Here is a 27,166-nt window from a genome sequence, read left to right as displayed (position 1 = left end):
TGAAGGAAAAGGAAAATGGGCCAAAAGGAACGTTGTATGTAAGTCGTGACTTGCTCATACCCGAGGCAAGCAGAGTGGTCTTGCTGCCTCTTGACGTTCTGGCTGTTCCCGGGTACAGCGTCACTATAACACTGGTAAGTGTTGTGAAATAAACACTGTCATCCTCTGTTCAAATTTGAGGAAATAATGAAAAAACAATACAAGGGCGTTGTTTTTAGAAGGTAATTTCTGAAACATGAGGAAACGAATGGACACATGCCTTAAGTGTTGTGGATATAGCTCCTAGGGTGGCATTCATAACATTTGAGCAAGAATTAGACATTTCCTTCCTAATTGTTTTTAATTTAGGGATAATTTATTGTCATTTCTTAATTTTCTTAATATTTTTATGACTAAAAAGTTTAAAAGTAAGATCACTGAAATAGCTGTAGTACTTTTAGCAATCATAGAGTTTATAGAAAATATTTTACTGTGGTTTTCTGTTAAAAAAAAAAGAAAGAAAGAAAATGAGCTTTGAACTGTTTCAGATCTGTATTCCAAAGTATCACTTCCTTCTGATGTTCTAATGCTGAGTTTTGGAGGAGGTGTTTTGATTCATTTCCTTTTCAACAGAAGCATCTTGGCAAACAAAACATGTTAGCCAGTTCATAGAAGGACTATGACTATAGTAAAAATTACAGATAGAAATTTTAAAATAAGGATATAGATATAGATATATAGATATAATTGTTACGTCTTTTTAAAAATGATTTGAATACTCTTTTCCAGACTTTGTTCTTAAGTATATTCTGCTTATTGGAATGAATCTCTGGTGGGGTTAAAGGCTAGTTTACCATATGGTATTAGGATGAATTTGCCAGTTTGTATATTGAAAATAGCAAGTGAAAATGCTTATCACTTCCAACCAGAAATGTGCAGTCATATAAGTATTTCTAAAAATAAATAGAAATTTCTAGTTGCTCTTTTGAAATTTTCAGTTTTCTAAATTGACTCTGAAAGTCAATTCTTATTTCACTTTGGAGATATGAAATATATCATAATATTTTGTTTAAATTTAACTTCAGTTACCCAACTTTATTGATGCTTCATAAACAATAATGTAGGTATATAACATGTTTTTAAAATATTTCTATTTGTTTAAAACTTTTGAAATATATTGAGTGATTTAAAATTATTTTCTTTAGTTAGAATCTGTGAGGTAATGTTCTTTGTCACTGACCGTGAATGAAGCTGCTCAAACAACACAACTATGTGTTTTCCCTGGATTTGCGTTCTTATTGCACAGTCTAGCAAGTCTTGCATGTGCAGGCTTGCTTGCTGTCTGCAGGAAGAGTGGGCACAAAGGCCGCTCCTGTTGGACACACTTGCTTCACTACATCTCTGAAGTAGTCTCGGTTGTTCAGAACTGCTTTAGAGCGCACTTTTGTGAGTGGAAGCCACAGGATCATGGTTTTCCTGATGCCCACTGACTTAGTTCCTCCTGGCATGCAGAAAATGTTTCCATTGTCTTTTCCTTCAGATGTGAATGGTGTCTGGACTTTCACTGGGTTTCCCCAGCAGCTGGAACAAAATGCTACTCAGTGTGTGTCTTTCTGCTTTAGTCTGTGTATACTGTTAACCCAGTGGCTTCCTGTCAGCATCACAGACAACCAGTAAATATGTATTGGCTAGTTAAAGCTAAAAAAAAAGTAAAGATTTTTATGATTTGTCTTCTAACACAGTTCTCTTGCATACAACAGTGCTGGTACATAGTAGATACATACTAAATATATGCAGAGTACACGCATGTAAGGGCAGCTAGACGTTATTTTATTGTTGTAGAGTTCCTTCCCAGTCACCTGTATGCCTATTTTGAATTCATACATACAATGTATTAGCTTCTCTTTTTGTCCCCAAATCTTCTTCAGCCAGTATGTATGTACTGGTAGAGTTCTGTCTCGTGGCTTTCTAACTAAATGAAGAATATGTGGGTCCCCTTATAGTTTTCCACACATATCCTTAAGATTAAAATTTTTTTCTTTCAACCTAATCCTTTAAAAAGTTGTACCCCAAAGTGATATCACTCATCTTTTTACATTTTAGAATGTGCTTTACTTTAGTTTTATAAAAAATTTTTGATATAATACTTTTGTTTAAATTTTATGTGTAAAGATGCTGTTAATAAATTTTATAGATCTCCCTGAGTCCAAAGCATATCTAATCCTTTTAGTTGCAGTCTTAAACTTGTCCTGTTCTGTCAGCTGTAATTATAAATACATTTTCATTTAGTGTTTATAGCATAGCCAATTTAGGATAGTTTACATGGTAAACTTAAGCCTAGAATTGTTGTTAAACTGTTACTAGCTTCTGCATAGCACATTTAAGCATATGTTTCCTTTTAATTCCTCTTAAAGTATATGAAACCCCTAGGCATTTATGTTTTTGGAGTCATCATAATCTAGCAGACAATTAATTCATAATGCTTATAATTTAAGCTACTGAAATATATTTAGCTTAAAGTAAAATCTTGGTTTTTAGTCTTTGCCCACCACTGTCATGGTTGTTTTGTAAATAAAAGTTACTATAGGCCTGTCAAAATGTATAACATCAGTGCAATGACCTTAAAGTAATTCCTAATTGATAATAATCCACCTGGAATGTTGCATTTAGATGTTAATTAGGCAATACGTTATTTATTTATTTTTATTTGTCAATCAGTGTTTCCCTTTAGAACACATAAGAATCATCCATCTTCTGTGTTCTGATGAATACAGATTCCATACAAAGGTTGAAAGATGCAGCTATCTGGCTTTCTGCCCTTGGATAAGAGTATGTTGGTTCATTATTACAATAATTAGGTTTAAAGAGAAAGTTTAAAATTTTCTATAATATCTTACAATCTTTAAAGTATTTCCCAAGATTGTAAATGTACTCACTTTATAAGATAGTTTATTAAAAGAATAAAATAAGAGAAACAGATGGTTTTATTCTAAACTACTATATCTTCACGGAATTGAATTCTAGTGTTCAAATACATTTCACTAAGAAGAAAACTGCATAAAACAATGTACTCTCTAAGAATTATTTGGTTCCTTTGGGCAGGTAGCATTTGGCATAATCTCTTACATTATTTTACAGAAATGCAGCTGCTTAGTTCCTCTAATAATGAAGCAATCCTATGTAATCCTATGTTTTAGATTCAATATCTGACTTAGAATTTCATCATGTGTCAAAATCAGAAAATTAGACACGAGTGTGTAAAATGTAGATGAAATGTTCCAAGTCTGTGGGGCATAGTTTAGATGGTGTACTGCTTCCTTAGTAAGTTTAAGGTGTGGTTGTTGGCAGTCTTCCCAGCCGGGACCCCGTGGCAGCAGACCAGACACCTCCATTGCCAGGGCTTTTATTTCTATCGACTCCTCTTTCTTTCCACGTGCTCACCATGCTTCTGCAAGGACTAAAGTGCTTCCTTTTGATGAGGTGGAGGCAGAACAAATTTAGTTTTGCTATTGTCAAGTCCCCAGCCAACCACAGCTGGATGCTGTGCATCTGTACACATATTTGTGTATATTCCTATTAATCAAATTAATATTTTCAAACTAGTTTAAACATAAAACATTTTGGGGAATATAAACAATATACAAAGATAGTAAGTAAATGTTATAAGGAGAGACAGGTACACAACTACGGTAGTATTAAAAGTTTCATTTCTATATCTAAGTAATTATTTTCATTTGTTTATATTACATTAAAATTGTTTATTGGTGTGTTTTCATTTATATATTCTGGTTGTAAAGTTCACATTTTAAAATTAACTTCCATTTCTAGGGGAAATTTCCCTCAAGCTAAGATTTTCTATATAAATATATCTCTGCTCATTAACAAGGGAAAGTATACATAGAATTACTTCTTTTCCCTTTCTTGATCATGTTATTATCCCATTAATGGGGACATACACACACACACACATACACACACACTCATACAGCTTAAGTACTTTCAATTTAAATGTGTTCTACAATGTGTATTGTGTGTATGAGAAATTTGTTACATCATTTGCTACTGCTAAAAATATTTTCACTTTATACAAAAAGCCTTTCAGGAACTTGTTCTTTTTTTTGTTAACCCTTGATAAGAAGGGTCTGTGTCCCTTCCTGTTTTAACATGTTAAGAATACCAGTAGAAGGGAGCTTGCTCACTGTGCCTTGCTCTACCTAGCATCTGTGAAAGACTAGCACACTTTCATAGTACAGCTCACAGTGGCTACTTGAATTCCACTTGAAGTGCTTTCATATCCTGTCAATCTCTGAGGCACATGGATGAAATTTGAATCAGGTTGGTATTGCTGTGTCTTTGTCTTTCTTACTTCTGTTTTATATTTTAAACTCTTGAAATTTAAAAAAGAAAATACTCTAAAGAAGCCCACTATTTAATGCCTGAGTGAGTTTACTCTGATGTTTCATATAAAACACGTGTTTAGAGAGAACCTGTTCTGTGTGTTATTTTCAATGCACACACTCATGTTTGAGTGTCTCTGGAAAATGTTTTACTTATATAAGCTATAAGTAAATGCTATGAAAAATTCTTTATGAACTTTAATTTTTTCTGTCAATGTAAAAAGGAGAGCTAATTTTGTGTAATCTCTTTAGTGTTTTCTAGTGTTAAATTATATATGATACAATATTAACATGTATTTTAATGTTTATTTATATGGATATATATTCCTTAGGGAACTCTAAGTCTTCCTTAGTGGGACATAACTGTATTGTTACAAGAATCTTACATGAACTGTGGTGTACTACTGTAAGTTTGATGACACATATTTCACTATTTAATGATTACTTGGGGATATCTGAAGTTAAAATGCTCTGGGAAATTCAGTTGTCATAGTTCAAAAAACAAGCAAGACAATTTGATAAATTGTTATAAAAGCCTTGAAAGTTCTGGTTCAAAGTTTAATAAAAAAATCTTAAGCTAGACAGGTAAAATAGAATAAAACCTTTGACTTACTTGAATGCCCAGGTCATTGTCACCTTTAGCCTTTGACTACATACCCAGAGGACATGTACTGTCACATTCATCTTTGGGTTATTTTACTTCCATAATTCACATTTAACTACAGTCTCGGGTCAGTGTTTGCTCTTTACTGTACCATTTATAAATGCCATACAGATTGTTGAGACAAATAATAGGAGGCATTTGCTGCTTTGATGGCCTGTTGGTCTAGAGTAACTAGGAAACAGGAGTTAGAAACCACGCCCAACACTGAGACAATATATAACCTTAGGAAAACCATTTATATTTATTTCATTTCTTTTGCAAGTAAGTGAGTAAGTTGAGATCTAATAATAGACATCCAGCAGAGATTTTTCTTTATTTCTATATTTAAGTATTATTTTTAAAGAAACTATAATATAAAACTTTAACATGTAAACTATAGGCAAAGAAAACATGATTTAGTATTTAGCAGAGTAGTGTGCCTTCCAAAAATTTGAGGTAAAAAGACTTCAACTTTGAGGTAGAAAATTGGTGATTGTGAAAATAGTGCTTTTCATCATCTTAAAGTTATTTGTAACCTCTAGCAAGTGTTCTTCTTGGGAGGAAGAATGACTAAATTTTGCCTATTTATATAATTTTTCCCAGTAGATGAAATGTTTTTGTATTATCTAATAGTTATTTGAGATGTTATTTAAGATTATAATTCTGTAACAATGAGTAAAATCTTACTTCATACAAGTAAGCCTACTGTTTATTGTAACAAATCAATGTAAAAGATGAAATAGGTGCCGTGTTGCAAGGCTTAGTTTTGTTCTATAACAATTATAAGTGATGTGCTTATATTATGAATTTTGACCAGTGAATGCTGTTATTTTATTTCTTTGCAAAAAAAAGTACATATCTCAGGAATATAGTCAGTGTAGGGAAAATTTAATATCTCTACTTATGCTGGAAAAATTAGATAATATCTGATAACTGTGTGATATTTCCCAGAGCTTAGAAAGTCAGTTATCCCGGCTTCTGAATTATCACAGTTTATCCTAAGAGTTAATGAAGAGTCCCAAGTAGTTGTACATACTGTACCTTGCCGACATTTTGGCAAATTCCATGAATTCTCTCTTATCTTAACAGCTCCAGTGGCTGTTGGACAATTACGAGACAGCAGAAGGAGTGAGCCTTCCAAGGAGCACCCTGTATAACCACTATCTTCGACACTGTCAGGAGCACAAGCTGGACCCAGTCAACGCTGCCTCTTTCGGAAAACTAATAAGGTCCATTTTTATGGGGCTACGAACTAGGAGATTAGGCACTAGGTTAGTACTCATGGTCAACATAATTAGTTCATCTCTCTGTTTCAAATTAGAGCAGTGTTGGAGAGTGAGCAAAAATGTACTTCATTACAGAAAAGATGTCAGGAGAAAAATATAGAATGAACCCCCTTTATAAAGCCCACAGGAAAATTATTCAGTGGCTATTACCACACTGACTTTCAAACTACATAGAAGTTAGAAGGCCAACTTGTTTAAGATTTGCATATAACAAATAATGCACGTATACAGAGGCATAGTAAATGGAAAATAAGCATTTCCTTATTGCTTTAAAATATATTTAGTTGTTTTTCTGGAAACTGTTGACTTGGAGAAGTTAAGGCTGAAGTTTCCACTTTATTTTGTGACTCTGAGGCCAATTAACAGTATTCGGTAAAGTTACAATGTGTACATATTGAAGCTCTTTCTGGTGGTCCTATTTTACCTCTTCGTAGCCTTCTAAGTTTTCCGATTGTCTCTCTTGTTCTTGATTGTGAAGACAGGCATATATGGGAGTGAACTGTAGCATGCTTCCATTATAGAAAACATGTATCTGAGGTAGGGACTTGCCATCTTATGGGTTTCTTTCCTTCCCAACAGTGAGTGATTTTTCTAATCAAACATGATGAAAAGAAAATTTAGAGTCTTGAAGCTTCATTTCTGTTTTCTACGAGTTTTTACAAATTGATAACTCATATTTTAAGCAGTTAGGTAGAAATACATTAATTCTTTGACTTTTCTAAGTTATATGGGAATCATATACAAAACATTAAATTAGAGCTGTCATTCTATACATTGGGTGATAGCACATTAGTTAGAATCACAGCCTCAGAGATTTACAGTACAGGGATTTTTCTTTAAGTCCCTGGAAAAGAAGCTATATCCTAATAATTAACAACAGTAAGCATTTATGCTGAAAGGAGAAGCAAATTTTGTCAGAGAGAAAAGACTAATGTAGCCTTTACTCACTCTCAGGTACATGGCTAAGATCCCTATAACAAAACACAGTTTAACTTGGGAAATGCATACCCATTTGTTCTAGCTTCTCTTCTTTTTTTTTTTAAAGATTTATTTGTTTATTATATACAAGTACAATACAGCTGTCTTTTTTTTTTTTTTTGGTTCTTTTTTTCGGAGCTGGGGATTGAACCCAGGGCCTTGCGCTTCCTAGGCAAGCGCTCTACCACTGAGCTAAATCCCCAACCCTCTAGCTTCTCTTCTATTACTGTGATGAAACAGTGTAACTAAAAGCAACTTGGAGAGGAAAAAGGTTTGTTGGTTTGTACTTGGTGTTCTCAATCTATTACTGAGAGAAGGCAGGACCAGGAACTAAAGACAAGGACCTGGAGGCAAGACCATGGAGGGATGCTTCTTGGTGCCTCACTCACAGGGTCTTGTTTAGCTAGCTTTCTTACACAACCCACGACCACCTATCTTTACATGGTGCCACTCACAGCAGACTGGGCCCTCCTGCATCAACTAATAATCCAGACATCCTCCCCAATGCATGCCCACAAGCCAATCTCACTAGGCAGTTTCTCAGTGGGAGCTTTCTTCTCAGATGACCCAAGCTGAAAATTAAAGTATGAAATGATTTCTACAATATAATTTTATAGAATGAGATATATATATATATATAAAGAGTCAAAGAAATGGAAAATTGTGATTTTTTTTCCCTAAGAAGTAGACACTTCTGAAGAAGTGTGATTGGACAAAGTGGTGTGCTGTGATCTAAAATTATAAATAGTGAAGTATAAAGGGTGGCCCAAGAAAGCCTTTCATTCAGACTCCATGCTGCTTCCTCAGAGTAAAAAATACTCTTTTGTCCTGATGCAAGACGTCCTAAATCCAGTTTACGAAGGCGGCCGGCTGTGTCTATCGCCCATGTCACCAGAGAGCAAGTGAGAGGGTTTCTTCTTCTCGCCACGGTCTGTTTCTGCTGGTTTCTCTAATGCCAACTACCATATTTTGGGGCAGTATGCCCCAAAACTCTTTACTGTTGTTAGTTTTAGAAGAGTTGGTTGTGTTTGAACTGTGATTTTTTTTCTTTTGCTTGCTTTGAAGCAAATGTACAACTTTCAAATTGCCAGAGGTTCAGTTCTTTCATAAATATATTCTTCTACCATTACTTCAAAAGATGGTATATTTTAAATTGCAGAATGTAGTTGTCTATTCAGACTGAAGAAGCTGGCTTTCATTCCTTTGGGGAAAAAAAGAGCCTTTTGTTTCCCTAGTATCTGCACCCCTGCCTCCCCCACCACAAAACAGGAAAATCATTAGAAACATAGCCTGGTGTCTCCTAGCTCATGGCTCAGTAGTTACTTGTATAGTGCCAATATTTTGAAACTCTAGGCTTGAGTCAACATTCTAATAGCTGTATTGTTGTACTGCTTTTGTTGCTGAAAAGATTTCAATGGGTCCTATTTTGAAGCTCTTTTCAAACATTGAAACACATCTTTAAAATAGAAAGGGACAAAATTGGAGTTGTTTGGGTTTGTGAATGAGTAGAATCTATATTCTATAAGTACATTCTGCAGCATTGAAGCTTTTACTTTCTCCTCCCAGTATGAGGTGCTTGCAGTTGAGTTGGATAGGAAAGCCTAAGGAACTAAGGAGGGATATAAATGCTATAGAGGTTGAGTTTAAACAAATGGACTGTTCGGAAACTGGGTAGATGTTAATAGAGAAAGCCAGAGGTGCAAGTTAAGAGTTCAGAGATTCTGCTGTGGAACCTGGTCTTGATGTTTTCACTCCTATTCCACGGCACGGAAGAAAAAATCAGTACAAATGAAGAGGCAGACGAAATTCCACGTGGCTGTTTATGCAAGTGAACTTCTATGGAAGCATTATCTGTCTACAGAATTGTCTAGGGAAATGTCAAAACTCCCTTAGCACTTAGTGGACAAAAAGCAAATAAAGCCATTGCATTTCTATCAAAGGTAATTTAAAGGGCACCTTGTGATCGATCCCTTATCCAAAGGGATTAAATCTGACTGAAGGCGACCCAGGTGTGCTTCTCTTCTCAGGCCATTCCTAGTGGGATAGAAAGAACTTCCTCTCACTCCAACCACAATGCTAATTTGTAAGAAACTGAGGCTCATAGAAGGAACATCAGTTTATGTGTGTTTTCCCATGGCCAATGACTCCTGCTTCTACTCTTTTCTACTCCAAATAGCCTCTAGCTTGTCTAGAGTACTACAGGGTGTGATCTGAGTAGGTTTGGTGTGGGCTTTTGCTCTCATTTCAGTGGGTTCTACAAACAATAGCTAATCTCTCAAATGGAAGGTGTTAAGTTTTCATTTCTATTTCATTTTCTCGAAATTATAGGGATTTAATTACCTTAATGTCTCTTCAAATATATGGCTCATTTAATGTAAGTTTGTTAGTTTTGGAAGTAAAATTATCTATTTTCATTAAAAATATTTAATTCACACATCACTTGCATTTCTCTTTGTAAAGGAAAGAAAAATTGGAAGAATGCTCACAGACATATTGCTATATATAGACTTGTTAAAAACTGGTCTCTCTGCAAGAACTTACATATTTAAAATGCTGTTTTTGCAAGAATTTGCAAATTTCATTCAGAATAAAAGTTATTTCTAATATCAAGCATTGTATTTTTTATATCTGAAGAAGTTGCAAAACTTTTATTCCAGGAGGGCCTCACCATTTTTACGGGAACATGTCCCTGTCTTTTATGTTTTATCTTATTAGTAAACAACAGATATGAATCAATAAAACAGAAACTAATACAATGTTCTTAAAATATATTAAGTACCTTCTTCCTTTTTATGTTTCAAAATATTAAAAATAAACCATCATATAATATAGCAATAATATTATATCATTGTGTATAAAATAAACACAAAAAGAAAAATTAACCCAAGACTACAGAATGAAGTTGTTTTTTTTTTCTCTGTGTTTATGGCAAATTGCTGTCTAGTGTATAGTGATTTGTGCTGTGGATGAACTGTGATTGGCCCAACCTAAATTACCTTCTAAATTCAATTTAAAATACATATTAGAAAATAAATTAATGTGAGTGGGACAAGTGGGATATCTGGTGAATGTTTAGGTGAAAGTTTAAACGAACTGGTTACAAGAACTGAGGTCTTGAGGTGATTATTTTGCAATTTTATTTTTCTCTTTGGAATATCACTGTAGAAGTATTACAGGCATCCAGAAAAGATAAATTATAAATATGAAATGTGGGTATGTTTTGACCCAATTTTTCTGTGTGAAGTTAATGGCTAATTCTAATTATACTGACTTTTCATGTTTCCATATTTATTGTTCTTTTGTGAAGAGGAAACTCCAAGTACCATTACTATGGGATCCGGGTGAAGCCAGATTCTCCTCTTAACCGTCTACAAGAAGATATGCAGTACATGGCTATGAGGCAACAGCCCATGCAACAGAAGCAAAGGTATAATATGAGTTGTTGTGTCAAAGCTACATACATATTAATTCCACAGGTCCTCTTCTCTCTCAGCAAATAGAATGAACAAACACACAGGAAGCGATGCTACCATTAACATGCTTTTGCTGTGAATCGTGTTGAAATATCATTTAGAATTTCAGTGATGCCTTTCTCAGTTTTTTAAAAATAACTTGGTCATTAACATTAAGGGCCCACTTAGAGTTAAATGTGACATCACTGTTGATACAGGGAAATGGCACGCAAAGACCAAGGAGTACATCTCGGCAGAGAGAGCACCTTTCGATGCATGAGACATGCTTTTCTTACATCCTTCAAATAATTCTTTTAAGTTTTATTTACTGCACATGCAAATGTGAGTGTGTGAGTGAGTATGTGAGTGTGTGTGTGTGTGTGTGTGTGTGTGTGTGTGTGTGTGTGTGTGTGTAAGAGAGAGATGCCCATGTGTGAGATATATTGGTGAAGGTAGGTATGTGGAGGCTAGAGAATACCTTTCAGGATTTGCTGCTGCTTCTTCTTCTTCCACCATGGCTTTCATCCATGCAGGTCATCAGGTATGCATAGCAAGCAGCTTCACCTTGTGAGCCATCTTGCCCACGCCAGCTAATTCTTTCTGACCAAGTCTGGGTTCTTGTAGGATCTTTGGGAATTCTTAAATTTCCTTTGCATCTGATCTTCACCAACATAGACGTTAGAGCTTTAAGAGATCTTACATTTATGGGTTGATGGATACATGGGTGGATAAATGAATCAGAAAATGGATAGAAAGATGGATGGATGGTTGGATAGATGATAGAATTATAAATCTTGGAATCGAAAAGAACCATCTCTGTCTGATCTGTACTCATAATCCTTGATAATCAAAGTATTAGCACCCAGGATTTTCACAAAGCTTAAGTGGAATATACAGCCCATTGCACTGGTAAGAGCCTTTCAGTCACTTATAACTCTGTCACAATTCACAGTAAATAAAAGTTTTGCAAACTCACCCTCTTTATGCTCTGTACTTATAACTGTCCTTTCCTACGGAAGCAGTAGAAGTACTAGGAAAAGGGATGGTTTCCCTGGGTTCTTCATTATCCTAAGGTGGTTATGTGTAAGGTCTTCTCATCCACACTAGTGTAGTATGCAGACAACATCATATAATAGGTCAAGAGACATTGATTAAAGGCCTACTATGTGCTGGTCCTAAATTCAAGGGTAAGACATAGTCTCTACCTTTAAAAATACAAGGTGTATGAGGAATGAGGAAAATAAAGTAATACAATGTCTTGTGCCAAAATCCAGTGTTAATCAAAGAACTCTAGATTACAGAATAATTGAACAAAGCCCAGGAGAGGGAGGATAAGTAAATGTCATAAAGAAAGTGTTACTTGAGTAGGGACTAAGGAAAAGGCAGGGCTCTCTAGGTAGAAGGGAAGTGTTCCCATAAGCACATGGAGGGAGAGGAGGAGACTGGCAGTGGGCCGAGGTTTGGTTAAGTTGTTACTGCAGAGTTGCTTGAGTAGAGAGTTAGAGAGGCAATGTCTGCAGCTGTTCCAGGCATACATTAGGAGATTTAGTTTTACTTGAAGATAATAAATTCGAGGTGTTTGTGTGTAGAAATAGCTGGAAAGCTATTTAAAGCTTTGAAGCAAAAGAATGAAATTTTGATTCTTTTTTTTCTAGAGAGATGACTTTTTGATTTGGGGCAAGACATAGGTAATGGGGAAAAGCTGAAGGTAGGGATAGGGGCTTTTGTTAATTAGTTTCAGCACAGTCATAATTTCGTGAGTGCTAGCCCAGCGACACAGTTCAAGGCTGGCTATCTTATTTTTTTTTAAAAAGCAGCACAGATTCTCAATTTTGTTTTTAATTTCTAGTTATTTTTTTTAATCTATAGGTAGGAAAATGAAAAAGGACTGAAGAAAACACAATAAAACATGTATTAGTACCTTGTATGGTAGCAATAGTTTATATGTTATAAACTATTATGATCACAAGTTTTTGCTTATTTTTCCTCCTATTAAGAACAAGATTTATAGCATTTACTTCTGCTGTGCTCTCTGCCCCCAACTTAGCAGCAAAACACAGTAAATGATGATGAAATCAAGAGAAGCTTGATTTAGAAATAACATATTCAAATGTAATTACTAAGAGAAGCTTGGTAAACTGTGCCTAAGACAAGTAAGCCCATCTCTTCTGTGATTTATCTGGGAGGAAATCTAGTAAACTTGCATGAATGTAAATTTTCAAAAGACAGTCTTTACAAAAAGCCTGAATTAGGGAGGTAAAGTTTTTTTTTTTCCTTTTCTTTTATCTGAATTTTCCTACTAAACAGACTCTAGAGCTGTAAAGGTTAAGGAGTCACTGTAAGAAAAAGGCACCATGTGAACATGTTTATAGAGATATAAAGTGCTTATCGTATTAGTAAAATTTGCCAGTATCAGTGTCTTGATTAGCCTGCCTTCCTGTTAGTGAAGAACATTAGAATCCTGAAGATGTACTCAATGTAATAGGTTTGGTTTCTCTCCTCGTGGTATTTTTTAAGATTTGGGTTTCACTATCTAGTCCTAGCTGGCCTAGAACTTTATGCAGACCATGCTGGCCTTGAACTCACAGAGACTCACCTGCCTCTGATTCCTGAAGGCTGGGATTAGAGGCATGGCCACCACGCTTGGTTATGGGGTTGCTCTGTCAATGGCACCCTGAATGACAGCAGTGTTCTTGCTGAGTACTGGAGCTTTACACTGCTATACCCAAGAGGTTTCAGCTTGCTGAAGGACCATATTCACTGCACACTCTCTTTCCTTGAGTTTAGACGTAAGGGTCAAATTAAGAGTATTTGTTGAAATAATGAATAGTAATTATTTTTATCATTTATCTGAAATTCTGTAGTTTTTTTTAAATTTGGTTATTCGAGTCAGGGTTTTTCTCTATAGTCCTGGCTGTCCTAGAACTCTCTCTGTAGACCATGGTGGCCTCAAACTCTAATAAATCTGCTTGTCTCTGTTTCCTGAGTGCTGGGATTAAAGGTGTGCATTCTACTCCCTAGCCCACGATATGTTTTTAGTGTCTGGATAATTTCAAGATTCAGATTATTCTAATGAAAGTAAAATTCATAAAGAAAATGTACTCTCTTGTTAAACTATGGTATGTGGATGTTTAAAATAGTTAATAATAGGTAGTGGCATTTCAGTGGCAATTCAGTATATTCAGATTAAATATCTCATGATATATTTACTGCACCTATAGTTCCATTTATACTTAAAAGTCAAGTATGTGTGTTCATCATTTTGATAATTTAAGTTTTGGTATTTAGTTTTATATATCTAGTTTGGAAAATTGATATAGAGGTAATTTCCACATCTGTGCAAATCAGAAGCTCTTCAAAGCTGCCATACGGAGCGTAGCCGGTCAGAGCATAGCTGGTCAGAGTAGCCATGCACAAGACACAAATGAAAAGTGATTAAAAAAAAAAAAAAAAAAAAAAAAAATCCGGGGTTGGGGATTTAGCTCAGTGGTAGAGCGCTTGCCTAGGAAGCGCAAGGCCCTGGGTTCGGTCCCCAGCTCCGGGAAAAAAAAAAAAAAAAAGAACCAAAAAAAAAAAAAAAAGAAAAGTGATTATGGCTGAGAAGCAGATATTACAGGGTCCATATTTTCCCATACTTGAGAGATAAATGTGTCTTTAAACCATTTACCTAAAATAAAGGAGTAGATCAGAGCCTGCTTGATTCAAAGGCAATTGTGGAATGTTGCTATAGACAAAACAAAATTATAAGTAGTCAGGGTCATGTGTTTCCTTGGGACTTACTTGTGGGTGCCATGGTCTGTGGGCCTTCAGTGAAGGGCAAATGAACTCAGACTTTCAGCAGCCCTTATTGCTGTTCCTCTGGGATCAGAGGGAGGCAGGGTACCTAAATGCCATGAATTCCTCTGCCAGTAGAGTTAGCTGTAGGTAGTAAAAAGGAGAAAAGTGTGTAAAATAGCTTCTGTTGAAAGAAAACTTTGAATTTGAATGGGCTCATTTTTAAGGAAATTTACTCATGTACTAATTTCTCACCTTCATTTAGACAACACACAGACTAGGCTATTAGGGAGCAATGAGAGGGATAATTTTCAGCACTTAAAGAAACCCATAGGAAATGTTGACACATATTTGAACTATTCTTTCGTATCATTGTTTCAGAACTGGTAGAGAGAAACTGTATCTTTTGACAGTGTCCCTGACCATGTCTGATCCCAGTGTCCACTCTCAAAATACTAAAATTTATCATTTCTGAACAATTTCATGTAGTTGTAAGTTGCTTACAGAATAATCACATCACATGTAAAAGAGCATACTATGAAGAACGGTAAGAGCAAAATCAGTTTACAGGAAAACGTCTACATTGGACAGACACCTCACCATATAGTGACCTGGACAAGAATCCCCCCTCTTCATACTTGTGTGAATTCTGTCCTCAAGACACAGGTGACTTAATCCATGCACTTACAAAAAGGTTCATAGCAGATGTGGAGGCTCATGGCTCCCTTCTCTTTCTTCCCCCGGTCCCTTAGCATCTCTTTCCCTTTCCCTCTCACATAGAAGAGTGAGGCAAAAGAACTGCTCCATGCCTGAGCACAGCCTCAACTACCCAGTGGAACCTTGTCTAAAAATGCACATGAAAAGCAGGACAGAATCACACTGTTTAATCGCAGGATGTTTTAATCAAGGGGGAAATGTGTCATCTCTGCATTCACATGGTCCCTGGCTAGGAAGAGGAGTCTGAAAGACAGCCTTTATGGTACTGGCAGAAAGACAAGAGAGCAGTTGTAGAAGCAGGGACAGCAAGACTCCTTACACCTCAGATGAGAGGGAGGACATCCAAGGATGGTTGCTATTAGAGGTTTCTTAACGAGGAGTATACAGATTTGATTGTGGATGATTTCAGCACCCTAAGCCTCAGTTTCTTCATCTACAAATGAAAACATCTAAAAACTATCATTTCATAGTTCAAGTGAAAAAATGAAATTTTTTAAGTTAGAAACATTGAAGTGTTATTCTTCTTTATGGTACCATTATAAGCACTACAGAAAACTCTTTAGTAATCCTTGCCATTTTGTAGAAGGCACCATGGGAGTACTGTGGGTGTTACTTGTTTCTCTGTTCTTCAAGGCTAGTAGTTCCCAGCTTTGATCAATATTAATAGTTTATCATACTTTCCCTGGACCACGATTTCTCTGGGGTTATTACAGAGCTAAACTTGGAGGACTGGGTCATTCCTTTGAGGCAGGTAAGAGTAACAGAAGTCTTAGGTGAGCAACTGCTCTGTAAGTGTGCACCCGGTACTCTTCTGTTTATTGAGCTTTATAATGTCCTTCAATGTCACTTTCTATGACAGAGCTCATCGGGAAATTATACTGTAATTTACTTACAAGAAAGTCCCATTTAATTGTGTTTTAGACAAGAATCGTAGCAATTTATTTTTTCCTAGACAGAGTCTTGGGTGCTTTTACTTTTTGTTGACATCAGGTAGAACAGGATTGTGAAAGAAGTGGAAAATGTATTTTTAGGATCTCTGTAACAGAGCCAGCTATAAACAACAGAAGTCCTGCATACACTCACAGACACACGCACACACACAACACACACACTAAACTTTGTATGTAAGAGTATCACTGTTCTAGGCATCTAAGTGCGTAAGCCACTGGTGCTAACAGGACTCAGTAAAGAAATCCAGGAATTCAAACTTGCTCTTACAACATTACCTCCTCAGCACATACCAGAGCACATTCATTAAAGCACGAGTGATCCACATCATTCCCTCTCAGTCGAGACGATGACCCCATTTGAACTTACTTTGTTTAATCACTGCAAATGTAAACTAGTGAATAGCCCAATATTCTGAGTTACCAAGAAGAGTACAAATGAAACCCGGCCTTTAGTCAGCCAGGTTGATATTAGGAGTCACTTTGACATCTAATGTGGCATTGCAGACTCATTTACTATTCATAAATAATGGACCTTCTCATGAGGACCATTTCCTTGTGGTTGGTCTGTGTCTATATCACTTGGCTCATTTCCAGTATTAATCTAGGACAGTTTTTCTAGAGAGAATTACAAGACACCAGTAAAGTTGAAAATTTTAGCCTCTTGCTCTTGTTAAGTGAGCATTTTTATTCGTGCAACTTAGTTTTATACTTTCATGAATCGTAAATACAAATCCTAACTGCCCGTAGAGTCTTGTTGCCTTTCATCTTGGCATTTTCCAGCTGCTTTGAAAGGCTTTTCCAAACGTTTCATTTGGTGTGTTGAAAACTCTTTCCAGTAATACTGAATATGTAATGTTTTTTGCCTTCCACTGGACTTCTTCAGTGTCTGCTTGTGAGATTATTGACAGAATACTGTTTCTACAGTAGAACACAGCTGTTCAAGTCCCAAATAACAGCCACAGCTAACCCCATGGGGGGAGATTCCTAACAGTTTTCCAAATTCTCTGTGTTAGTGACAGGTTTCAAACATACACTCAGCTATTAAGACATCAGAGTGTCTTTCATTTCTTAATCATTAACAGTGTTCACTCTGATTTCCCATGGAGTTGCAAGCTGTTAAAATGATCCTTTGCTCCTTGCTAATTTTGAAACCAAGAGCTATTGCCTCCTTTAATAAAATGGAGGTCTCTCCTATGAACGTGCATAACTCAACAGCCCTAAGGGTCTGTGATGGGAAAACTTAACCTAGAAATAAATTGGAAAGCAAATGGGAGTACATGGAGAGTATAGTTCTCAAAACTGAAGAGTTCATTATTTCCACAGGATTTGATACACAGGTTTAGTGGTAGTGAGTTTTCAGTCAGTTCCCTCTACTTTTTACAATGTAGTATTTTTGATGACTATAAAATGAAAAATAGAGGCAAAAAAAACCCCAAACATTCATTTCTTAACAATAAAAATTATAACCAGAATTAAGATAATGTAGAACTATTATGTTAGTCCATTAAAATATTCAAAAACTTTAATATTTTATTAATGTTTTCCATTACCTGGCTAAAACAACCTGCACAGTGCCATATCACATGTAGTATTCATATCACATGTAGTACTCAATAAATACCTGATAAATTGATCTAATTATGTTACAACAGTTGATAGTGTGATCTTAGCTATTCATTTAAAATTTATGTCTATTATAGGAAAAGTAAAATTGATATGGTTTGAGGGGATATGCACTGCCTAATGTTGGGTATATTTCTACAACTTCTGTTTGTGATACGGAGTTCCTGTGGGCTAGGTCCCTGCAACTACTCAGGAAACCTTTTAGAAGGAATGAAACCAACTCCAAGGCCCACTCTCAAAGACATTGTTCAGTAGATGTTGAGTAAGGCTAGACTCTTGTGGGTAACATCCGAGATATTGATGATAAAGCTTCTGAATGACCAATATATATCATCCTTAGCCATCTCTTCAAGTAAGAATCAGCAATCCGAGGTATCAGTTCTTTAGCCTTTGTTGAGTGTGACTGTTTTGGTGAGAAACCCAAACAACTAAGGTATATTTCCCTTGCAATCAAGAGAATGAACATCTGGACTTCCTGAAGCCAAAATTTCTAACTTTGAGGATGTCTTCAATCACTGACTGCTGGACAGAATACATTGAATATGTGGCTGTGTGGTTATTGCTTTAGACACAGCATAAGGAACCAAAGTTAGCACTTCAGAGGAGTTCTTTCTTGTGCCCATGCTCACACTAACCCTCCTGGCCATCAGCCATCTTCCATTCATTCCTGACACAAACCCCACCCGGGATTTGTTTCCAGACCTTTGAGCTTAAGTCTCAAACTTTTCTGGCTTATACCATTTGTATTTCTACCAAAGATACATACATGAAAGACATTGTTGCCACGGTTTATTCTGCTATTGTTACTGTTGTAATTATAAGGAAAATGCTCATTTCCTAGTTCAGTATTTTCTGGTTTAAGTGTTGACTCAAAATATTTTTAGAATGTGTTTGTATCTTTTCCTCCCATAAGCTTTTTATTTGTTTTATGTCTCCCACATAATATTGTATACCTAATTAGTGCTCTAACTCAATAGTATTATTATTACATTGTTATGTGTTAATTATAATTCATTGTGATTTGATTGCATATTTTAAAATGTAGTACCCCTTTCTTATAGAATCTTCCACTACCTATGGTATTGGCCAACTCTGTCTTTCCAAAGGAGCAAATAACTTTGCTTTTAAGTGGGAGATTTGCTGAGCCCTTTGTGAAGATCGACTACGGTGTATAGCATGTGTCCTTGGAAAATGTGCAATCTAAGAGTAATAGCTATCATTTCTTTTCAGGTTAAATTTCACTTACTCTTCATATTCATGTCAGTAAGACTCAATGCTGTGTAGAACAAAAAAAATGGGATAAAAATAGTTAGACAAAGTCACAGACACTGCATAAACCAATACTAAAACTTAATAACTGAATCTGTAGGATTAAATCATTCAAATTTAACTATTTCATCTAAGATAATATATTTATCCATGAGTAAACATGGTTAAACAAATATTCTATTTTATTATGAATATGATTTTTGTGTCTAAAATAATTCTGCTAAAATCCAATTAAATCTTGAATGAATCAATAAGGAACAAAACTTTCCTCATAAAATCATTCAAGTCTGCTACAAAAAATGGCCAACACCACTAGTGCCCCACACAGGCATATAGCACACCTGTCAGGAAAAGATTCTGAACTGTCTCATGACCTGCTGGGGGGACCAGCATCTGAAGTGACAGTCATGGAGCATCACAGTACTGGTGCTCCTTCCTGATTCTGAGTATGGCCACAGGCTGAAGTTCTCTTCTGTCATTGGAGAACAGCAACCAATGTTCTGTTCTTAAGGGAGATATCACTAAAGAAGGATATCTAAGAAGGATCATGTTTGCTGTGCCCTGTTTCATCCTCTGTCCCCTTTCTTTCTTGTTCAGTTACTGAATCATTTCTTCAGGCCATCTAAGAATTACCCATACAGTGTTCACTGGGTCCAATCATGTACTACCTTTTGACTGAATGGATACATCTTTTAAATGTCGCCTTTTCATGGGTCAGGGCTTTGACATTCTTAATTACCACATCTCAGTTGAATTAAGGCGTTGGCATAAGTGTGAAACACCTCAGTGGTGAAAATACTAAGTTCCTTTTTTTAAAAATCAGTACAGTTAGAAATGAGGGGATCAAAAGACAAACACTGTAATGCGGATGAAGATATTTCTAGATAATAAGCTTTATGATCTTTGGTTTTTTGCAGGTTTTTATTACAATCTTTTATTTTCATTATCCTCAGTTTGCATAGCATTTTGCTACTTTTTGATATAAGAAACAAACAAGCAAAAAAAAACCCCATGCAAACACAGAATTCCAGCAACAATTGCTGTGATAAGGGATAGTGACTATTAACATATCCTTCCAAAACACTCTCAGTTTGTGAATCCACATCAAAACTAACGAAGCTCTTAAGCTGCTTCCTTTGTTAGCAAAAACACATTGACCCCTCTTTTTCTTCTTTTTTTATTTATTATTCTTTTATATATTACATTTCAACTGCAGTCCCACCCCACCCCCTTTCCATTTCCCCCAGATCCACCCTCTTTTCCTCTTCTCAGAAAAGAGTAGTCCTTGCAGGGACATCAAGCAAATATGGCATAACAAGCTAGAATAAGACCAGGCACATATTTTCACATCAAAACTGTTTGAGGCAGCCCAGTAGGAGGAAAAGTCTCAAAGGTAGGCAGAAGAGTCAGAGACAGCCCTGGCTCCCACTGTTAGGAATCTCACAAGAACACCAAACTACATAACCGTTAACAGGGCATATATGCAGAGGAACTAGGTTTGGCCCATAGGTTTTGAGTGTGCGTGTGTGTGTGTGTGTGTGTGTGTGTGTGTGTGTGTGTGTGTGTGTGTTTAATATGGGAAATAAAGAAAAGTACATTTTGAGCAAAAGAAAAAATATATATACCCACTGCATATATAGTTTGTGCTTGCTTGTATGGAGAGATTCGCAGAGGTTCTTGGAGGCTCATGCTAATGCTTGCAGTGGTGTGTGAGTGCTGATGTCGGTGACAGTGGTGCTTCTGGGAGTGCTGACGATAAGGATGGCATGGTGGTGTAAGGCTTGTGCTGGTGGCAATGGTGGTGGCACTGGTTGTGTTGGGATAATGCTGGTGCTTGTAGTAATCGTGATGATGGTGGTGGTGCTGGTAGTAAGGATGATGTGGTGGTGTGGTGGTGGTTGTGGTGGTGGTATGGTGCTGGTAGGGTGGTGATGTGATGTTTGTGATGTTTGGCCTCCAATAAGTCTGTTCCTTAGCCACTGTAGCATATTTTCTCTATTTTACTAGCAAAGAATGTACATAAAGTTTAGAAGTAGAACCTAAAAGTTCTCTGACTTTGATTACTTTTATGTATATGATAATTTTCCCTGTTCTTAGGGGGAACCCAAGGGCCTTGTGCTTGCTAGTCAAGTGTCCTAACACTGAGAGCTGAACCCTACCCTAAGCCCTCTAACATCTAATTAGATAAACTAGTTTATAGATGACTCCTTGTTTTGTTGCATACTAAGGATTCTGGCCTTTGTATGTGCAGATGCTGAAAAGAATCGAGGGAGATGAATGTGTTAAGGTGTGTTAAGATTAGGAAATGTGACGAGCAGTATTAAGGTTTCCCATGGGTCTTATTCTAAATTTATTCACCGAAAGCCCCTGCTGACATTTCTTTGCAAACTTTGATCTTGGTTTACAATGAACCTCCAATGTATTTGAGTGTTTTACCTTGAGCCAATGGCCACTACAAGTTACGTTCACAACATGTACTACAACCGTGAGCATCTTTGCCTCCGCTGTCCGAAGAAACACATCCCAATTATTTCATTCTTACATCAATTTCTGGACTTTAACAAATGAATTTCCTTCTGATTGCCCTTCTCTTTTTCATTTCACAATTGGAAATAAATGGCTACACAGAACTTGATGAGTGTATCAAGAAGAAACATTCAGCAACTCTCTTGACATTAACAGAACTAGATTAAAACTGAATGCCTTAAACGTTTGGATAGTGCAATAAAGCAAAGAATAATTTGGTTTGTTTGTTTGTTTCCCATCTAATATTTTTAGGTACAAGCCTATGCAGAAAGTGGATGGGGTTGCAGATGGTTTCACAGGAAGTGGCCAACAGACAGGCACATCTGTTGAGCAAACTGTAATTGCCCAAAGTCAACATCATCAGCAGTTTTTAGGTATGTTAAGGTGTAATGCGTATTAGTTGCTATTAGGATTTTGAAGAGAACAATGGTAGTCTCTTTTTTTCCAAGTAGAATGTTGTCAGATGTTAACTCCATATAAAGGGGGAGGTGATTTGGTGTAAACTATGACATTAAATGATAGTTCTGGTTCATCTTTTTTGGAATATTAAGCTATATGGAATCTTGAATGCATTTGCCTTAAAATCTCAGTGCTTTGAAATCAAGTGTTTTCAAGAGTAAAACAGTTGGCTTTTGTGATCAAAATCATGTTGTGTTTACTTCAGAAATAATGTCACGTCCAAAAGAATTCTCATTTCCTGCACACAAAGTTGCATATCCATACATTAGATTAGAAAAATTAAAAACAGTTTATTATTCTTTTTAAATTAATTACAGTGCTTCCTATTATAACGTTTAGAAAGTATACACATTTCTTATCATGGAAAATGTTTGCAAGTAGAACTTGAACACTTGAATATTTATACCAGAGCCTGAGGAACAGAAGTGGCAGTTCAATTGACAGGTATTACAAAGATGAGACTACATAGTCTCCAAACAGTGGGTCAAGAAAAAGAGAGGCTATCAGAGTGTATGTGTATACATATGTGTGTTTGTGTTTGTATATCTGTTTGTATATCTGTAAGCATGTATGTGTCTGTGTGTGTACATGTGTATATGTATGTATGTATATGTACATGTGTGTATGCATATGTGTCTGCGTGTATGTATGCATGTGTGTGCGCATGTATGTCTGATGTGTGTGTGTGTGTGTGTGTCTTCATGTGTATGGATGTATGTCTGCACATATGTGTCTGGTGTGTGCGTGTGTGTGTGTGTGTGTGTGTGTGCGTGTGCGTGTGTGTGCATGGTGTGTGTTTATGTGAATTGCCAACAGAAACAGCTGGAATAGACTTTTAGGTTAGAAATTTTCTGAGCTTGAAACTATTAAAGCAGTTTTCTAAACCAAAGTGCTCAAATAGAAGGTAGTTAGTTGACCATTGAGCTTTAAAACAATATTACTTTTTATATTGAGGTTATAATTTACCTTTGATATCCAAAGAATGTAAAATATTTTTTATTTCCTAGAACTTAAAACTGAATACCACTCTTCATTTAATTTTGAATTTGTAGTCAAGAACATACCAAAGTACATTTCTAATTGTCCAGGGCTAATGAAGAAAGAAAAGAGGAAGAACGTGTGCTTTATAAATTACAGTATCATCAGGAGAGGGCTGCATGAGGTTTCTATGCAGTAGCAAGTGTCCTAATAATTTGAATTCAGAAGTGTGTTAGGGTAGGTAGCCACCAGAAAGAGCAGGGTGGTTTGTCATCCTCAGAAGACTTATGCTGCAGTCATTGACTAATGTTCTTAATTTAATGTTATTTTGTGCTTTTGGCTATTACTTTTATAGATTTCATCTTATCATTATTTAAAAAGTATGAACATAATGAGTTTAAGGCTAAGTTTATTTTTATGTCGTTGGATAGCATAATAATAAAAATAACTAAAATTCCTATTGTCAAGCTCAGGTGGTCTTCTTTTATTAAGACCTATCCAATGCCCATTTTAAAGTTTAGTTCATACAATATTCACAAGTACACGCCATTCTTTCTTACATTATATGCTGAAAATGTTACTAAGTCTGGTTAGAAAATATTAATTTGAAAGTCAGTGATCTTTGGCCCTCTGATCTCTACATTTTCTTTTCTTTTTAGTCTTCTGAAAATTTCCCTCATTAATCTGTAATTGACACCATCCACAATAGCTTTTTTCTGTTATGTTGTCATGGTAACAGATGCATCTCGAGCACTTCCAGAGTTTGGAGAAGTTGAAATCTCTTCTTTGCCAGATGGTACTACCTTTGAGGATATCAAGTCACTGCAGAGTCTTTATCGAGAGCACTGTGAGGTAAGACTTTCAAGCATAGTCTGTGCACATGCTAAGTTTTACCACATAACTTGTTAAAACAAAATAATCAAGTTATCCCTGGGGAACAGAGAAGTTAGTACTATCTATTTTGAGCATTTCTTTGAACACTAATAAAAATCCTTCTTTTTCCTTGTCTCAGTGGAAAGTGAAGGGTGAGTGAGGGTGAGAACACATTTTATTCTCTTAAACTGATCATTGTATCTCTTGTTACAGCAATTCTACTTCTGTGTCTCTGTCCTACAGAAATAATCTGTACTGCAGAAATATGGGTAACACATCAAATGCACAAGGATTTATTGCATTATTCTTTTGATCAAAGAGGTTACTTATAGCTTCAATATCTAATTGTGAGAGAGCTTAAGTCTGCTATAATCTATAGGTTGGATTATTATATGTTCATAGGACTGAAAATAACTAATGAACTAAAATGAAATGTTAAACATTTAATGTTAAGGCAAAAAAAATGCAGAAAACTCATATAACATGTTGGCCTCTGAGTGAAAGAGACCTTCCATAAATAACTTCCATAAATAATACGAAAAAATAAGAAAATGTTAGTATTATCTGTGGTGGTTTGAATCACTCCATACTCTTGGGTACTTAAACACATGGCCCCAGTGGGCAATGCTGTTTATCGAGTCCTAGAAATTTTGGCTTTATTAGTATGTCCCTGGAGGTGAGCTTGGAGAGTTTAGATATTTGTGCCATTTCAAGTTTGCCCCTTCTGCTTTGTGACTATGGTTCAAGATGTGAATCATTTACTTTCTGCTCTTGCTTCCATACTGTGGGACTGCCATCCTGGTCTCTAATCATCTGGAACCACCATCCCAAATAAACTCTTCCCCCTATAAGTTGTCTCGGTTATGGTGTTTAATCACAACAGTAAAATAATCAATACAGAAATTGGTTCCAGAGAGTAGGGTATTGCTGTGAAGGATCTAACCATGTTTGTTTCTGGAGAAACATGGAAAACTATAGAACTTTGAATAAGAAAAGAAGTTAAAAGCTGCAAATGGCACTTAATGGGACAAATCTACTAAGAGCTTATAAGACTGTAGTGCTGCGTGCACTGTCGAGGCCCAGCAAAAGAGATTTCAGAGTGTAACAATATTAGCAAGTGGACGATAGATTATTCCTGTGATATTGGGGTAAAGAATTGGTTGTTTTCTGCCTATACCCTAAGAACTTGCCTGAGGCTAGATTGAAAAGTAATGAACTTACTTTATTGGCAGAGGAGATTGAAGCACAGTACAATATCAACTCAATCTCATATTTTATTGTAATCACTCCTAAGCAGGTCTACAAGGAAAAAGAACAAAGGGTGCAGAAAGAAATATAAAATGCACAGAGACCAAAGGATACTGATAATCTCAGTGTTATTGCCAAGGCTTATACTGTAAAAGAAACTGCCATTGTTAAGGAGATTGGAGCCATGAGGATAGTCAGATCTGCAATCCAATAAAGGGAAGCTGATACTCTTAGGCAAAATCTCATCCAGCTAAGCTACCTACTTATTGAGAAAGTATAAGATGTTTCCTTGCACTCCTGGAAAGCAGCCTCAGTCAAAAGCTGTTGCTAATCAAGTGATCAACAAACCAACTTTTCATTGTTGTCCATGTGGGGATGGCTTGGGATGTCATGAAAGATGAAGAAGTTGTGGAATCTTCCTCTGTTTTCACAGAACTGCCAAGACCAAAGACTGTCACTACCTAGAGTTTCTGAAGGGAAGGGGCTCCGAAAGGTCATTTTTTGAAACTGTGTAAATGAACCCTGCCTTGTAATGGATACACTAAAATGTTGGAAATGACAAGTTCATAAGACACCTGACAAGGAGAACTGTGGGTCCAGCCCAAGAGAGGACACAGGCAGTAGATTTGGAGGGGCAGAGATATCTAAGCCCTTTGATATCAGTTAATGACATTAGAGAATTTGCCATTTTTTAGTCATGTTTTGATACAGTATTATTTTTATTACCCATTTTTTCCTTTTGGAATAGTGATGCATATTCTGTCCCATTATATGTAATTTTGATTTTATAAGGGGGTTTCAGTTAAGAGATTGACTTGAATCTCAGAAGAGAGTCTGGGGTTGAACTTTTGAACGATGTTGTGACTGAAAAACTATGAGAAGTTTAAAAATTGAACTAAATATATTTTTGCTTTATGGGATGGCTGCGTTATTATGAGGGTCAGGAATTAAGATGTGGTTTGAGTGAGATGTGCCCTGTACTCTTCTTGTTCATTTGGAGACTTGGTTCCAGTGAGTGGTGCTGTTTGGGGAGGCTTGGGGAATGTGTCACTGGAGATGGCCTAAAGCGTTTAAAGGCCCCTACTGTTTTGTTTGCTGTTTCTGTTTTGTGCTTGCAATTCAAGATGAGCCCTTTGCTTATTGCTCCTGCCACTGTGCCTTTGTTCCACCATTATAGGCTCTAACCCTCCAGAACCTTAAGCCCAAATGAACTTTCTTCTGTGTATTATCTTGATCATGGTGTTTCATCATAGCAATGGAGACGTAACTAATGCAAAACTATAATGTCAGGTTCAGGAGAGTCAGCTCTTCAATGGACCCTTTGGAATACCACACACACACAAAAAAAAAACAATGTAAAAATATTTAATAAGTACTTTGGTCTTCTCTTGGGGGATTCTTTAGAATTCAAGTAGCTTTATCTTAGGAGTATTTGTGATATGCCCTCAACTTAAGGATTAATCTGCGATTTCTAGAAAATCCCTGTGTGTTGACAGTGAAAGATGGAAAGAAGTTTCAGCTTAAAGCACGCATCAGTTGTTTGAGGGTTTCGTAACTTGGGGTTTTCCTGGTGTTTTATACCTCTCCTCCTACGCTCTCACTCATGTCAGAGCTGGGACTGTCTGGGAGGAGGGCTTTCTTCTTTCCAATATATCAGTGTATTTTAAATTTACCTGGTAGAAAGGAGCTAATACATTGCATAGAATTTTCTTAAGTGGTTTTAAATTTTAAGTAGCTTTATCCTAGGAGTGTTTGTGGTCTGCTTGCAGATTATAGAGTAGCCTGTAATTTCTAGTCAATTCCTCTTGACAGTTGACAGTGAAGGATAAAATAAGAAGTTTCAGTTTAAAGCATGTATAGATTTTTTTCCCTTGCTCTAGAAATAAGGTTACTTCAGTGAACCCAAGTGCTTGTCAGAGATGCTACGTTATTGACAACCAAGGACAAGTCCTCTCCTTATCAATATCTTTCTGTATTGAGTATACATATGTATACATATATATATATATGGAAA

The 27,166-nt window shown here is 36.2% G+C and overlaps 1 protein-coding gene across 13 annotated transcripts in view; it reads left to right on the top strand.

Moving 5' to 3' along the window:
* Rfx3 (regulatory factor X3) overlaps positions 1 to 27,166 on the top strand; it is a 260,295-nt gene that overhangs the window by 175,350 nt on the left and 57,779 nt on the right. For all 13 annotated transcript variants that reach the window (NR_172644.1, XR_015632361.1, XR_015632356.1 and 10 more), the window contains 4 exon segments: positions 6,109 to 6,290; positions 10,591 to 10,710; positions 21,847 to 21,968; positions 23,771 to 23,883. Coding sequence is in view for 9 of the 13 variants with exons in the window: in NM_001395594.1 (NP_001382523.1) it covers positions 6,109 to 6,290; positions 10,591 to 10,710; positions 21,847 to 21,968; positions 23,771 to 23,883 (537 nt within the window). In the remaining 4 variants the exon portion in view is untranslated.

Source organism: Rattus norvegicus, chromosome 1 (genome assembly GCF_021556685.1).
Source record: "Rattus norvegicus strain SHRSP/BbbUtx chromosome 1, alternate assembly SHRSP_T2T, whole genome shotgun sequence".
Classification (NCBI taxonomy): Eukaryota; Metazoa; Chordata; class Mammalia; order Rodentia; family Muridae; genus Rattus; species Rattus norvegicus.
This window is presented reverse-complemented; position numbering and strand designations above follow the sequence as displayed.